Source organism: Ascochyta rabiei, chromosome 16, assembly GCF_004011695.2.
Source record: "Ascochyta rabiei chromosome 16, complete sequence".
Classification (NCBI taxonomy): Eukaryota; Fungi; Ascomycota; class Dothideomycetes; order Pleosporales; family Didymellaceae; genus Ascochyta; species Ascochyta rabiei.
In genome coordinates this window covers 1,230,164-1,243,477 of record NC_082420.1, presented here as the reverse complement: position 1 = coordinate 1,243,477, position 13,314 = coordinate 1,230,164, and the positions used below count along the sequence as shown (strand labels likewise).

Here is a 13,314-nt window from a genome sequence, read left to right as displayed (position 1 = left end):
ATCTGCTTCTTTGTACCGATTGTCAAATGGGACTCGTGAACACTGGTGTCGTTGAGGGTCCGTTCATCATGTATGTAGCTTTATCACATATATTTACGTCCATCTTCGGTCATCTCCTTGACTTACATGTTGGTACTCGAGTATATCTGTGTTTGCGGATTGGAACAATAGAACTGCGTGCTAAGGGTGGTAGAACGAGATCTTTCGTTCAAAGCCAAAGGGGTCTTGAATGCGCAGATGTAGCATTGGAAGACGGCAATTTACTTGTGTATTCACTCTTCCCTGATGAATCTACTGCTCCGTCTACTTCTTATCGATCCTGCTCTTCTCGTCCATCAAGATCTCCTCAAGCGTGTCGTCGATGCTCGGCGCGCTGGGCTTCCAACCCACGACCTGGGCCGCTCTCTCCGCCTTGCCCCGGGAGTTGAACCCCCAGCTCACAGCCTCAAAGCCCGCCTGTTCAATCGCCTTGTCCTTGCCCAGACTCTTCTCCTCCAGCTCGCCGTTCAGCAAGCCCAAGGCGACCGCCTTCTTTCCCATGTTGCGCGCAAGATCGGTCCAAACGTGCTCGCCGTTCTCAACGAGGTAGTAGCCCTTCTCGTTCCACAGCTCGGCAGATGTCTTGTTAGACACCGCAGCTTCGGTGAGCAGGACGAAAAGCTGCGCCAGGTCGGCAACGTGAACATTGTTCCAGCGCGCCTTTCCTTGGCCAATCACCGGGACGTATCCACCCGTCAGTATAAGATGGGCGAGCTCATACGCCTGCCGGCTGCGCGTGTGCGCAGGGCCGCGGCCGCGGCCGTAGATGGTCGGCGGGCAGAGGATCGCGGTCTTGACGCTATCTGAACCCGCGTTAAGCACCAGGTCGTCGACGTTCTTGTGGAAAGCATCAGACGGGAGGTTGGTCAGGTCCTGCACGGCCGTCCAGTCGTTGTACTCGCGGTCCGAATGCTCACCCAGCCGGTTCTCGTCGCGCATTGTCTCCCAGCAGAGGATTCCCGTGCCGCCGGTGTGCAGCCAGAATCCAGGGTTTTCCTTTGAGTGTCCAGATGCGAGACCTTTGGCAATGGCCTTTGCAGCTGGCTCGTTGTCTGAGGCATCGGCTGTGTCTGTGACGATATGAGACCTGAAGACAGCAAGCATGGATTGTGGAACTTACGGATAACAACATCAGCTTTCGCGGCTTCTTCTTCGATAAGCTTCGAGCTGTCCAAATCACCAATCACAAGACGAATCTTGGGAAACGCGTCCTTCACAGGCTTGCCCTTCTCCTCTGTTGCAGTTGTCAGAATTCGTCCTCTCATGTCGACTCCATAATGCACGTACCCGATCTTACAAGGGCGGCGATTTCATAATCGGAGTGTTTGTTGTAAAGAGCATAGAGCGTATCACCGCCGATGTAGCCGGTTGCGCCAGTACTGGTGCCTGTTAGCTGGTTGCTCCGAATGTATACTCAGCAAGCTCACAGAAAGATTTTAGGTGCCATCATGAAGATCAATGGGTAGCTCGAGTGAATCAACAACTGGAGGCTGGGTGGCAGTGTTTTTTATTACTTTACGGTCGTCAATGTCGAGCGTCATCCACTTGGTAAGCGGATTACAATTGCGCTTGCGTACTTGCGTCTGTCTGCGGTGGGGCATGTACCATGGCCGTGCGCGTGACGCGCGGATTCGCGTGATGCGCACCCCCACCATGTTGCACTCAACTTCACACCCACACAACTCAACGTCACGAAAGGTCTGGAAGAACATTGGGGGGGTTTTTGGAAGAATATTCTCGCGTAGTACACATAGCGACAACCGCATCGGCCAGATTCAGAATCAAGGTTGCCTTTGTCATATAACACAGTCTGTTCCGATAGCTGCACGCTTGCGATGCAACTGCCTGCGATGGGCGGCGACATTTTTGTCCATGAGACCACGCGGCTAGCAGTCTTTACTTTTGACTTTTAAATCATCCCAGTAACACGAATGGATATGATATCTTGACCCAGCAGTACAAAATGTTGGTGAAGGTTACGTTGATGTACAGATGTCACACAGCGTCACCACCCGTGAATGACTAATGAAGCTGTAGTGAAGTGTCTTCAGTGTCCTCGCTGCAAATGGATCGTATCGTTCGGCCAGTACAATGCCAAAGACCTCCAGATCGTAGATATTCGAGGAGGGTCTTGCGATGGGACCAGTGCCTTGCCCTTCTCGGACAAGACCGGGCGCTACATATTTCGAATAGGATCGAACGGGCGTGTGACATTCACGGCTAGCTGATGTGGTCCAATGTCAATGGTCAGGCTGTCAGGGTGCAAGGCTGCAAGGCTGCAAAGCAAGCGCTTAGTATGTCTACAGTTCTGGGCAACTCAACATAAGCTTTCCATTGATCCTTGTACGGTCTTGTGATTCGTTAATGTTTCCCACACGCTCGCAGTCAGCATTGGAGTTGCGCTGATCATCGATGCATTTGCAGTGCTGTTGTTATCTCGATCAGTGTACTAAACTGCACAAAATCTCAACTTACACACACAGCGTACTATAAATGATTCAATCGTTTGTGTTGCTGGCATTAAATCAGGTGTCTTTTTTTGCTTCTTTTGAAAAACACCACTCGTTGCAGCCAAAAACAGCATTATACTAGTACAACAATACCACAATTTAGTGCTACAATATAGGCAAATTCCGGTGCGGTACCACTCCTTTAGACGGGCTTGTTATATGCTCTCTGTAGTAAGTCAGCCTTGCGCGTTACATCTCCTCTTTTCGGTGGATCCCTTCACCGACTTCTGGTCATCTGAACACAAAAGTGCTCAGTGATTGGACGCCAAGTAGCGGTGAAGGACACACCGCTGAGCTTCCAATATGTCTGTACATTGAGTGAGCCATCACCGTACGCGCTTTGAAGTCACAACTTGTGCGACACGGCTCTCTCCGTGTGGGAATTTACTTCTGCACTACTCTGGCTGATGTTCAAAGTCTGGCTTTCAACCAAATGCTTCAGCATAACTTTAGTCTATGTTTGGATCACTGTTTTGTATTCTGGCATCGTCCTATTACAGGTGCTCAAGATCAATTTTGGACGCTCTATCCTCGATGGACGCATGCTAGCGAGGTAGCAGTGACTTTAGAAGTAGGTAATGGTGTCATACACATAGCAGTTTGGATTTCATACTAAAAACGTGGGGTCTCCAGTCCATGTTTGGTGTACGAGTGCTCTGGCGCTGTCCATTTCTGCAGTGACGCCTCGTTTGCAAACGACATCCCACGCTCCTGTGAAGAACAATATTGGTCTGACCCTACCGCAAAATCATCTTTTACTACAGCTTCAATGTGCTTCTCCACGCATGCCAGCAAGAAGTGAATGTCCGCCTTCTCCTCGAATCTCAGACCATCAGGTACATCCAGCCACCTAGCGCGCTTCAAGTGATCTGCCGCAGCGAGGAAGTCTTGGGTACCTGCGCAGGCGCATCCCAACCAGTACTCACATCGTGCTTGCAGACCTTGGCTTTGTGCTCCTTCGGCGAGTTGCTGAGCTTCGTAAGCTAGCTTTCTCATTGATTGGAAATGCTCGTAAATCGTACTGTCTCCGTCCTTGGACCAAGGCTTACTTGAGATATTTCGAATGGTGGCCTGAAACATTTGGCAGCACATTAGCATGCTTTGAGTCTGTGTACGGCGCAAAACTGCTACCGGACCATATCTTGCGTTCACATTTGTGATGCCGTGTTGATCTGCTTGCGAGCCCTCACTATGGGCGGTATCTGTCAGTGCCACTCTAGGTATGCTTGCTCCAAGTAGCGACAGGGTCAGTCTAGATTCGATAGGTGATTCTGGTTCAGTCAGCGAGAATAGGAGAGCATCGATTGGGTAATAGACATGATCGTGACTGAAAGGACGGGTAGCGAACACAAACGCTGACTGGGTTGTAGGTATATGGCATTGCCTGAAACTTTCCATTGAAGGGGAGTGCTTTTGTATTTGTGATGAATGCCAGTGGAAGTGGACTGTCTCCTGGGAAAAGTTTCTGTTGTTTTGGCCCGGTCGTCTTATTCTCACGTCTCATCTTGTCTACAATGTTTTCGTAATCATGTCAAATACGCACAATGTCCCTTCAAATGTTGCAAGCATAAAATACAAGGCCAAAGAGAGAAGCATCTGAGATACGCACAGTGAAGATAGTCGATTAATGGACACTCCCTCCCACCATAGCTGAATTGACGTTCTATTACTCGGTTACAACAATGGCAATCACGCCACAGCTGCAAGTGCGACACAAGATTGAAGCTTCAGCCAGATCCAGCCTCATCAGTTCTTGAGGACGTCCATCTGTGAGGAAGTGACATTCGCTTTGCCTTCGCGGTGGCGCGTAATCTAAACTGCGCACTCGTGCGGCGAATTCTACCCTATACATCTTGTCAGTGACCACCTACGACTCAGAGCTTATTCCTAGTTTACATGTGTCGAACCGACATCTAGATGCGCGAGAAAGCTATCGGTGATCGAGGTGGATCGTTTCTCGTCAAATGCGGAACGACCTTTTTGAATATGGAGCAACTCAAGCTCGTCATCGCACGACTGACGGTACTCGTTGGCCCTCTCAAATAGCAGGTTGTCTTTGCTGATCGCCGTAAATGCATCTCGTGCTTGTTGGAGCATTCGAAGCTGATAATAGTAGATGCCGCGTTGGTATTGGATCTTTGGTAGCAGAGACTCTAGCTCTGACATACGGTCACAAATTTCGAGAGCCTCACTGCAAGCTGCAAGGGCATCGTAGAGCGCGTCAGGACCGGTCGCTTGCAAGATGCTGCTCTTCAACAATAGTCCCTCCGCACGAGCTTTGGAGCTTAGCGGACCTCGTAACAACCTTTCAATTTCGACCAGAGCTGTACCGTAGTTTTGCTGGGTTGAAAACTGCTGTACGCGCTTGAAGATGGGATTGCAACAGCTCTCAGAAGGCTTGAATCGCCAACTCACATCGATTAGACTCGGCGAAAATAAGGTTGCTGTACCAAAAGAGGGTTCATCTTGATGATCCGCTGTGCTATTCAAGCTGGGCAGACGATCGCGGGGTGCGCCATCGAGACTAGGATCTAAGCGTCGATACTGAGCGTGTTCGTTCTCCAATTCTGCTTGCGTAGCGAAGCAGATATCTTGTAGCTCCCTCAGGCGAGCCGTTTGCACTTCGAAAGCGCCCTTGTATTGGAGAGCAACGGCTTTCCAGGTGTCTCGTTCAACCTTAAGCTGATGCACAACCTCCACAAGATCGGTAACATCGGCCATTGGAGTGGCAGTCATTGTAGTAATGTGCGTTTGGTAGCCGAAGAAGGTGGTGTTGGCAAGTAAAGAATGAAGTCGGGTGTGGTGAGGTGAGGTGAGTTGAGGTGAGGCCAGATCAGGAAAGAGCTCATCTGCGTCTGCATATTGGGCAAGCGCAGCTCACACTACGACAACCTAAAAGGTGACGATCATATAAGGGAGCGTTGAACCGCTCATATATTGAAACCACCATGCTTTGCAGCCTCGGCAAAGCGCCACAGCCCTGCCTCTTCGGCTGCTTTCTTTACAGCTGCTACTTCGTTTAGGTCGACTGGCCGGTTGATGTCTGCATACCTCAGTTCCTTCTTCGTGCTTGCAGTAGCTTGCACACCGCCGGGCTCGACAACATTACTCTTTGAATTGCCGCCGCTGCGACGCTCTTTGCCAACGTGAGCCCGAGGAAAGTACTGCTCCATAATATGCACCTAAGTAGCATGTTAGAATACCACGTAATGTCAACAAATAGGCTACGTACCATCATGTCTTTCGAAACATTCTCTGCAAGCCATCTCATTATCTCTTTGCCTTCGTCTTCCATTCCCGGCATCACAAGATGCCGTACCAAGACACCCTTCTTCGCAATGCCATCAGCGGTGAAGCAGAGGTCACCGACTTGCTTATGCATCGCCTTGATACTCTCCATAGCTGTCGCTGTGTAGTTGTCCGCTTTCAACAGTCTCTTGCTTGTGCTGTCTCTCCACACCTTAAAATCTGGTAGGTAGATGTCCACCAGCCCATCTAAAAGTCTCAGGCTTTCCAACGAATCGAACGAGGATGTGTTATATACGATGGGTATTCGCAGACCGATATCACGGGCATGCAGAATGGAGAGAGCGACCTGAGGGACAACATGTTCGGGTGTAACGAGGTTGATGTTGTGCACCTTTCCTACATCCTGTAGCTTCATGTACCACTCCGCGAGCTCCTCCGGAGTGAGATCGAAGCCATTACGTTGATGAGCAATGTCATGGTTTTGGCAGAACACCTGAAGATGGTCAGATCTACCGTGAAGAGCCAACAATATCACATACACATCTCAGGTTACAGCCAGAAAAGAAGACGCTTCCAGATCCGTTGTGGCCCTGGAGACATGGTTCTAGGTTTTTATCAGTAACCATGATTTCTCATCGCCCGCAAGCAAGCGCATGTGGCAGAGTCACACCTTCTCCAAAGTGCGGTGCAATGGTGTTGACTTTCACCTTCTCCGCGCCTATTAAGCAGACGCCCGTTTTCTCATAGCGATTCACTCCACATAGTCTCGGACAAAGATTGCAACTACTCAGATGCGCGTGAGCCAGGGATCGTTTCTTGGACGCGTCAATGGAACTGATGAGATGGTAGCGCGGGATGTAGTCATCGAGAAGCCATGGCGGCGCAAGGTGGAGGCCTCGATGCACAGGGCGTAGACGAGGCGCAGCAAGGGTAGAACTCAATGGGGGTCGAATTCGTGGTAGCAAGCCCATGTTGCACGGCAGGCTGGAGACATTGATGATAACTGACAACTACGAGTGCTGGTGCTGGTGGAGGTGATAAAGCTCCATGCGCCATGACGCACTGAGTTTGCCGAGGCACTTAGCGCGTCTTTCCACCACCTCACCATCTCACTTACAATTGACCTTGCTTCGACTCCAGCAAACAGCGAAACTGTCGCCGAACCAATGATTGTGCGGCGGCGTCAATCGCGTTATAGTCGTTGTAAATGTAGTAATAGCTCTAACTAGCCCGCAAAGTAGCGAACCTACAGCTAACCAAACATTGCACAAATTGTTCTTTGCCGTCAAGTCAGGATGTATTTTGATAGTGGAGAGCAAACGTTAGCTCATTCTGTAGACTTTTGTGTACGCTAACCCTGCGTTTGTGTAGTACGACCGAGCGTTTTCGCACAACGTAGAACGAAGCAAGTCAAGATGCTGTGTCACGAACAAACAGGACTTCACTTCATTACGAGATTTCTACTTCTCATGATTTCTTGAATGGTGTCACTGTCTATACGACTTCAATACGACGTCACGCAAATTGACCGTTGGCAGCTGCCAGAGTCTCGTGGGTACTTTCCTTACTCAACGTGTACCTGCGAATACGGATGCGATATTGATTTGATGTACTACGTAGGACCTGCAACAAGTACACCCGTCTCTTCCGTCAAGTACAACACGTGATTTGCGATTGCTCACCTACGAAACACTACTGCCAAAGTTGCTTCCCCCGTCGGCGAGTAGCATGAGTCAGTTTCGATTGGACGGCACTATGGCTATGCTCTCACTAAGTAACTGAATTAGTGAGACCCGGCTACCCCGAGTGCTGATTCGAACTTTAGCACTGGCCCACCTTGGATACGATACTGGAACTAAAGATGAACATAGCTGAGCATCGAGACCAATGTGACTTTTCATCACGTCGTACCACGACCCTGTAAGGGGCCACAACGCCATGAGCAATTCTGGACTACTCGCCTTTATCGTGCAATACTGCATCTGGTAGCTCCTGTCAGGTATAAGTATCGCCATAAAACGTCTTCCTCCTCATACAACAATCCAGATTCACGCAGACTATCATTGACTGGAATCTCAATCATCAACATGCACACACTAGCTCTCCTCCCTGTCCTCTTTGGCCTGCCATGCATGGGCACGCTCGTCAACAGACAATTTCCTCACCTGATTATACCGGTCGACGCCAACGCTCCGGACGTAGCGCCAGGCACTCGACTGAGTGGCGCCATCTCCCAACAAGTAAAACCCTCCACCATTGCACGACCTATCCCCGACTAACGCTTACCTAGAAATACACCGAGATCTCCTTCGACGTCCCTTCCAACGACGCCGAATGGTGCCAGCTGCAATTCTACCTCAACACCAACTCCTCCAAAGGCGCGCCCTGGACGCTCTCAGGCCAGGCGCCCTACCAATTCAACGTCTCCTCGCTCCCGCCCACAATAAACAAGGACAAGGATACGTGGAACAGCAGGCCGCAGCCCATCAAGACGGTCGCCACGGTCACGCTTACTCCTGCCGGGAAGGCTACGGTTGGCGGAGGCGCTGTTCATCCCTGTCCCAAGGGCCAGGTTGCGCAGTTCTTGTTGCACCCGGCGAGTGACGACAGGGATTTTGATTTTACGTGGTTCGAGCTGGATTATCCGTCCGCTGAGGGAGGGCCGCATGGGATTGTGTTTGATATGTTGAAGTAGGGTGGGGTCTCGGTTCTTGCCTCGCTGTATCGATTGGTATGCACTGATAGGTAATCACTAATTGCTCGAGTTGGGTGTAATGCAAACTTTTTAAGCTATCGACCGAGCACATGCTGGTTCACGAAGTAGTGCGCATATCAATTCAAATCACATCACAAGCACCCAAGTAACACACGAGGTAGAAAGCCCACCGAAGTGGAAAGATATATTCATGACTGAAATGCATATCTACAAGAGAATAAAAAGCGACATCACCACTACAAATTTTCCAACATTCCTATCGTCACAACCGAGGCGAACTGCTTAACCGCTGAAAGCGCGGGCGTGGGTGCGGGCAGTGCGGGCCTGGATGGCACGGCGGAGCTTCTGAACAGCGCTGGAGCCAGCGTTGGCCTCGAGCCAAGAGATGAACTGCTCAATGGTGAACTGCTCGGGGAGGGTGGAGGAAGAGCCGGCGGCAGTGGGTTTGGCAGAGGGGGTAGCAGGCTTGGTGGGAGTGGCGGTCGAAGAGGCGGCAGGGGCAGAGCTGGAGGCGGGCGCGGGAGAGCTGCCGGAGCCGGAACTGGAGCCGGAGCCGGAGCGACCGCTCATCTTGAAGTCGATGCAGGACTCGTAGGTCTGGTTGATGGTGGGAGCGTCCCAGTACCACTGGATGACGCAGTCACCGGCCTCAGCGCACTCGCTGGAGACATCGGGCATGGTGACGTCGAAGCTGGTCCAGTCGGGGTGCTCCGACATGGGCGAGCTGGTCAGGGCGTACTTGTCCCAGCTGATGAGGGGCTTGCCGATGACCTTGTCGGTCTTGATGTTGACGACAGAGACGTTGGCAACACCGTCGTGGGGAGCGCGGATCTCAATCTTCATGGGGACGACCTGGCCGGCGGTGTAGGAGAAGACCTCACCAGCATCGGCGAACGGGACACCCTTGCACTGCCACATGCGGCAGTCGGGGTGGCTACCCTGAAGGTTCTGGAGAGCACCCTGGACGTTGCCGAAGTGGTCAGAGCTCTGCTGGTTGTAGACCTGGTCACCGCAGGCAGCCTTGAGGCCATCACCGGGCATACGGGGGGTGGGGGAGGAGATGTAGCCGTGGGCGGCGACAGAGGAAACGAGGCCAGCAAGGGCAACAACGGCGGAGTAGGACTTCATGTTGATGGTTGGTAGGTTTTTGGTTGGAAAGGTAGTTGGTAGAGGGTGTGGTGAGAAGCTAGCTTTTTTGAAAGAGTGTAAAGAATGAGTGTGGTAACAACGAATGTCAAGGTCACAGACCTAGGAAGCAAAGAAAGCTGATGAAGTGGAAGTGGAAACTGATGTTTGGACAAGAAAGCAGAGTCGACAGCAGTGGATGCATATATATGCCCTCTGCCAAAACGAACCATTCCTTTCATGCCTTGTTGTGGGTCGTTCATTAAACATCCGAAACCGAATCCCGATGCAGCGCAGCCTCAGGAACAGCGCTTGCCAGCTTTCTTAACCGGATTGACCAGGACATTTGTCCGCTTCTGGGATGTCAGGCATGGTATGGAGTCTCGTCCGAGCTTGGCCGGGTTCCTCCACCAGTCAGGAGCCAGCTTCGGAATGACTAAGATCAAAGGATGGCAGATTACGGCGGATGGGGCGTTCCCGCGACAGCGGCCACCATGCACTGTGGCAGGTATCTAGCCCGTAAGCGATATGTAAGCGAGTTGTTTCATGAGGTCGAAGCGCCCAGAGACCTGGGTTGAAACGTTCGCGAGCATGTGGACGGTTTCATCTGTGATGTGGTCAATGCGAGGCTCGGCACTATATGACATCTCCACAGACAAAGTCACCGTTATCGCAAGCGCTCGACTTGCGTCACACCGCGCTTTGCTGTTGTCTGAACGGGAGCGAGGTGGGTTTGCTAAGGTGGCCGAGGAAGCGATGGAAAACGACGCAGAGGCGTTGAGCGGTCTCCTGTCAAGGATCGGGAGCTATGGATGTCCAGGCCCGTTCAGGCTTAGTCAGGTCCGTTTAATCTGCAAATGAATCGGGAAAACCTCAGGGTCAATGCTCCTGAATCCCTGATCGAGAAATACGTTGTCGCTTGCTGATGAACTGGAATCTGGAGATGATCTGGAAATGATGTCGCTGCTTAAAAAATGGTGGGAGATCAATTGTGGCTGCCTTCCTGACTTTAAATGTCAGCAACAGACGCTCACGCAGGCACATTCGAGGTGATTTGAGGCAGATTCTGTCTCCTCGTGTACGGCGTACGTACTGTGGTCTCCGGCGAAAGTAGAGTCTCATGGCCAGTGCAAGCAGAGGCTTAGCAAGTCCGACTTCCGAGGCTTTCTTGGCTTTACACTAATCAGCGGACACCTCCCTTCTTGTCATCTGTGGCAGCATCCGTGTGCGCTTGTTATAAACGTTAATAGGCGCTTCTGCACAAGACCCACCGCAATGGCCATGGGATTCTACTTTCACCAGATTCCATAGTACCTGCGCTACCAACGTTCCTTGGAGTCTTCGCATCTCGCTTGGCGTTGTTGGTGCCCGTGGAGTCGTGGACATGACAGAAGTCTGGCCGGCCGGGCTGCCCCTGCATCGCTCCTTCCATCTCTTCCTGTTCCCACCACGAGCGCTTTCCGAAACACTTTAATAAACACCCGTCCTATCCGAGCAAAAGAACCACACCAGTGACCTCACCGCTCTCATGCGTCCGTATCGCTAACGCGCCACACCAACCTCTCCATGCTGGCTTCCTTTCGTCTCAACATGTCCATTGCCTTTTGCGCTCTCTCCAGTAGTGTCGCACCGTCGACAGCCTTTTGCCTTTGCGGTTCGACAATGCCGTCTTTCAGCATCGTAGGCATGATGTCGGATTGGAGGTGATGTTTGAAAAACTCGTTCTGGGAGCGTCAGCGCTTCCTCGCATTGTCAGCCTCATTACCTACCTCGGCATAGAAGTGTGTCCTGACACCGCGAGCATCCACGCCTTTCTCCCAGTCTGCTACTTTCTGAACGTCCATCTCATATTCAGGAGCTTCCGTCTCGCTCGAGTCTCGCACAATAGCAGGGAGCAGGATCGCAATCTTGGCGCCATTCTTCGCAACTTGAGAGATGGGTACAATGCTCCCATATTTGCTCCCAATGCAGTCCAGGATCAGTGGTATGCCGGCATCACCCCCTTCTCGAAGCAAGGAAGATACAATGCCGTCGTCGCTGTAGTCGAACAAAGCCTTAGCACGAAGGCGGCGCAGCTTGTGGTGCTGCTTGCGCGAAGCAGTAGCTAGGATATTGGTGTAGCCATAGTACTGCAGAATCTGTATCGCAAACTGACCTACGGATGACGAACCACCCCAGACCAGAAATGGACTGTGAGCACTCGCAGGCGAACAGGCGTCCGGCCTCGGCCACGGCAGCTCGACACCCAAGTCGGTGGTCAGGGCGTGGAACACAGTGACAAAGTTGTTCGGCAGCGTCACCGCCTCTGGAAGCGTAAAACCCTCTGATAGCTCTCTCATGCTCAGCACACGTGAAGCAAAACCCTGGCCACAAACCAACCTTCGCAAGCTGCCACTCATCCACCGTGACAAACTCCTGCTGACTCTTCTCCGCCTGACTCCTCCACGTGAACCCAACACCTTGTCGCCAACCCTCAGTCTCTTCGCACCAGGCCCTACCTCCACAATCGTACCCGCTGTACCATCCCCTAGCACCTGTGGATGCGTAACCAGCAAGCCGCCATCATTCTGGTGCAGATCCAACGGCGTCGACGCCGTCCACTCCACGCGGACACGAACTTGTTCACCCGTGGGCGTGATGGTGGGGACCTGGATCAATCCTAGCTTAGCCTTGAGACCGACTGTTGCTACCGCTGCGCGTGTCGACATGGTGGGGGAGTGGGTTTGGAGGGTATTGAATGGAGATGTTGAGATGGGACAAGGAATTCACTGCTAGAACTCTGAACCTGTCTCACACGTTGCAGGTAATTCTAGTCCCTCCTTATACCACTCATCCACCTTTCAACCTCCCCCGTCTCTCTCTCTCTCTCTCTCTCTCTTCACACCCAGATTACAGATGCCCTCTTCGCAAAACAGCGCTAGCGAAGGTTGTTGGTCGGGTGCCTGATCCACCGACTCCCACAACATGCCATTACTTACTCGCTCCTTCACTGCCCCGCCGGAGTCTGGCGATGCATTGGTAAGCAGAGCACCACGGCTGGCTGGCTAGCTTTGCGGTGGGGTGGAAGTACGGGTACGCGCACGCGCGGAAGTGGACACAGCGAGACCGACAGCGGAAGGAGGGTTGGAGACAGGCTTGGTGGGAACACAAGGCCGTAGCTGCAGTGGAGGTGCTGTTCTCGAGTCGTGGCTGCTGGGAGACTGGTGGTGCTGTGTTGAGGAGTCAAGTAAGGAATCAAGCAAGGAAGGAAGTGAGTAGATAATGAGTAGATGATTGCGGTTGGCGGTGGCTAGATTTATTGGTTGGTTGTTTTGGTACGGGTCCCCTCTCTTTCTAGCCATGTGTTTACCTATCCACGTCGACGTGCACAATCGAGCTACGATCCTGACCCGAAGAGAAGGTATGGGATCTCCGTTCAGCCCGGATGAATATCAGCTCGAATTAATACAAGGTGCATCTGCCTATACAAAAGCTAACAAAGGTCGGAAGAAGGGGGTATAGCGACAAAAGAGAGGTGCGGGCGTAATGAATCAAGTGTAGACAATACAAAATGTGTACAAGGGTACAGGGGGTGCGATGACAGGACCCCGGAGGTGGATGGGTGAGGCGTCTAGAGACAAGTGCAACGGCGCTCGCTTGCTCGCGGATTTGTATCTTCGTTCGTTTGTGCGTTTG

General features: G+C 52.0%; 8 protein-coding genes across 8 annotated transcripts, besides 7 other annotated features; 2 read left to right on the top strand and 6 right to left on the bottom strand.

Annotated features, from left to right (window-relative positions):
• Positions 1-303: 303 nt before the first annotated feature.
• Positions 304-1,489, bottom strand: EKO05_0009350 (uncharacterized protein; the record flags this gene model as incomplete). The annotated part of the gene is made up of 4 exons (XM_038942029.1): positions 304-1,109; positions 1,160-1,273; positions 1,327-1,418; positions 1,467-1,489. The coding sequence occupies 4 exons, from the start codon at positions 1,487-1,489 to the stop codon at positions 304-306; spliced, it is 1,035 nt and encodes a 344-aa protein (XP_038795942.1).
• A 152-nt stretch (positions 1,490-1,641) lies between these two features.
• Positions 1,642-1,734: a mobile genetic element.
• Positions 1,735-3,161: 1,427 nt separating this feature from the next.
• On the bottom strand, positions 3,162-3,947 carry EKO05_0009349 (uncharacterized protein; the record flags this gene model as incomplete). The annotated part of the gene is made up of 1 exon (XM_059637517.1): positions 3,162-3,947. One exon carries the CDS (start codon positions 3,945-3,947, stop codon positions 3,162-3,164), a length of 786 nt encoding a protein of 261 aa, XP_059493500.1.
• Positions 3,948-4,276: 329 nt separating this feature from the next.
• EKO05_0009348 ([Formate-C-acetyltransferase]-activating enzyme) lies at positions 4,277-5,270 on the bottom strand (the record flags this gene model as incomplete). The annotated part of the gene is made up of 2 exons (XM_038946757.2): positions 4,277-4,393; positions 4,446-5,270. 2 exons carry the CDS (start codon positions 5,268-5,270, stop codon positions 4,277-4,279), a joined length of 942 nt encoding a protein of 313 aa, XP_038795941.2.
• A 67-nt stretch (positions 5,271-5,337) lies between these two features.
• Positions 5,338-5,377: a tandem repeat.
• A 102-nt stretch (positions 5,378-5,479) lies between these two features.
• EKO05_0009347 ([Formate-C-acetyltransferase]-activating enzyme) lies at positions 5,480-6,769 on the bottom strand (the record flags this gene model as incomplete). Its single annotated transcript, XM_038941893.1, has 4 exons — positions 5,480-5,731; positions 5,782-6,291; positions 6,338-6,402; positions 6,469-6,769. 4 exons carry the CDS (start codon positions 6,767-6,769, stop codon positions 5,480-5,482), a joined length of 1,128 nt encoding a protein of 375 aa, XP_038795940.1.
• Positions 6,770-7,885: 1,116 nt separating this feature from the next.
• On the top strand, positions 7,886-8,493 carry EKO05_0009346 (uncharacterized protein; the record flags this gene model as incomplete). The annotated part of the gene is made up of 2 exons (XM_038941906.1): positions 7,886-8,038; positions 8,089-8,493. 2 exons carry the CDS (start codon positions 7,886-7,888, stop codon positions 8,491-8,493), a joined length of 558 nt encoding a protein of 185 aa, XP_038795939.1.
• A 303-nt stretch (positions 8,494-8,796) lies between these two features.
• Positions 8,797-9,642, bottom strand: EKO05_0009345 (uncharacterized protein; the record flags this gene model as incomplete). The annotated part of the gene is made up of 1 exon (XM_038946756.1): positions 8,797-9,642. The coding sequence occupies one exon, from the start codon at positions 9,640-9,642 to the stop codon at positions 8,797-8,799; it is 846 nt and encodes a 281-aa protein (XP_038795938.1).
• Positions 9,017-9,074: a tandem repeat.
• A 543-nt stretch (positions 9,643-10,185) lies between the features above and the next one.
• Positions 10,186-10,500, top strand: EKO05_0009344 (uncharacterized protein; the record flags this gene model as incomplete). The annotated part of the gene is made up of 1 exon (XM_059637516.1): positions 10,186-10,500. One exon carries the CDS (start codon positions 10,186-10,188, stop codon positions 10,498-10,500), a length of 315 nt encoding a protein of 104 aa, XP_059493499.1.
• A 231-nt stretch (positions 10,501-10,731) lies between these two features.
• Positions 10,732-10,952: a dispersed repeat.
• Positions 10,953-11,165: 213 nt separating this feature from the next.
• Positions 11,166-12,347, bottom strand: EKO05_0009343 (uncharacterized protein; the record flags this gene model as incomplete). The annotated part of the gene is made up of 2 exons (XM_038941848.1): positions 11,166-11,363; positions 11,409-12,347. 2 exons carry the CDS (start codon positions 12,345-12,347, stop codon positions 11,166-11,168), a joined length of 1,137 nt encoding a protein of 378 aa, XP_038795937.1.
• A 145-nt stretch (positions 12,348-12,492) lies between these two features.
• Positions 12,493-12,517: a tandem repeat.
• Positions 12,518-12,863: 346 nt separating this feature from the next.
• Positions 12,864-12,890: a tandem repeat.
• A 404-nt stretch (positions 12,891-13,294) lies between these two features.
• Positions 13,295-13,314: part of a tandem repeat that runs on past the window's edge.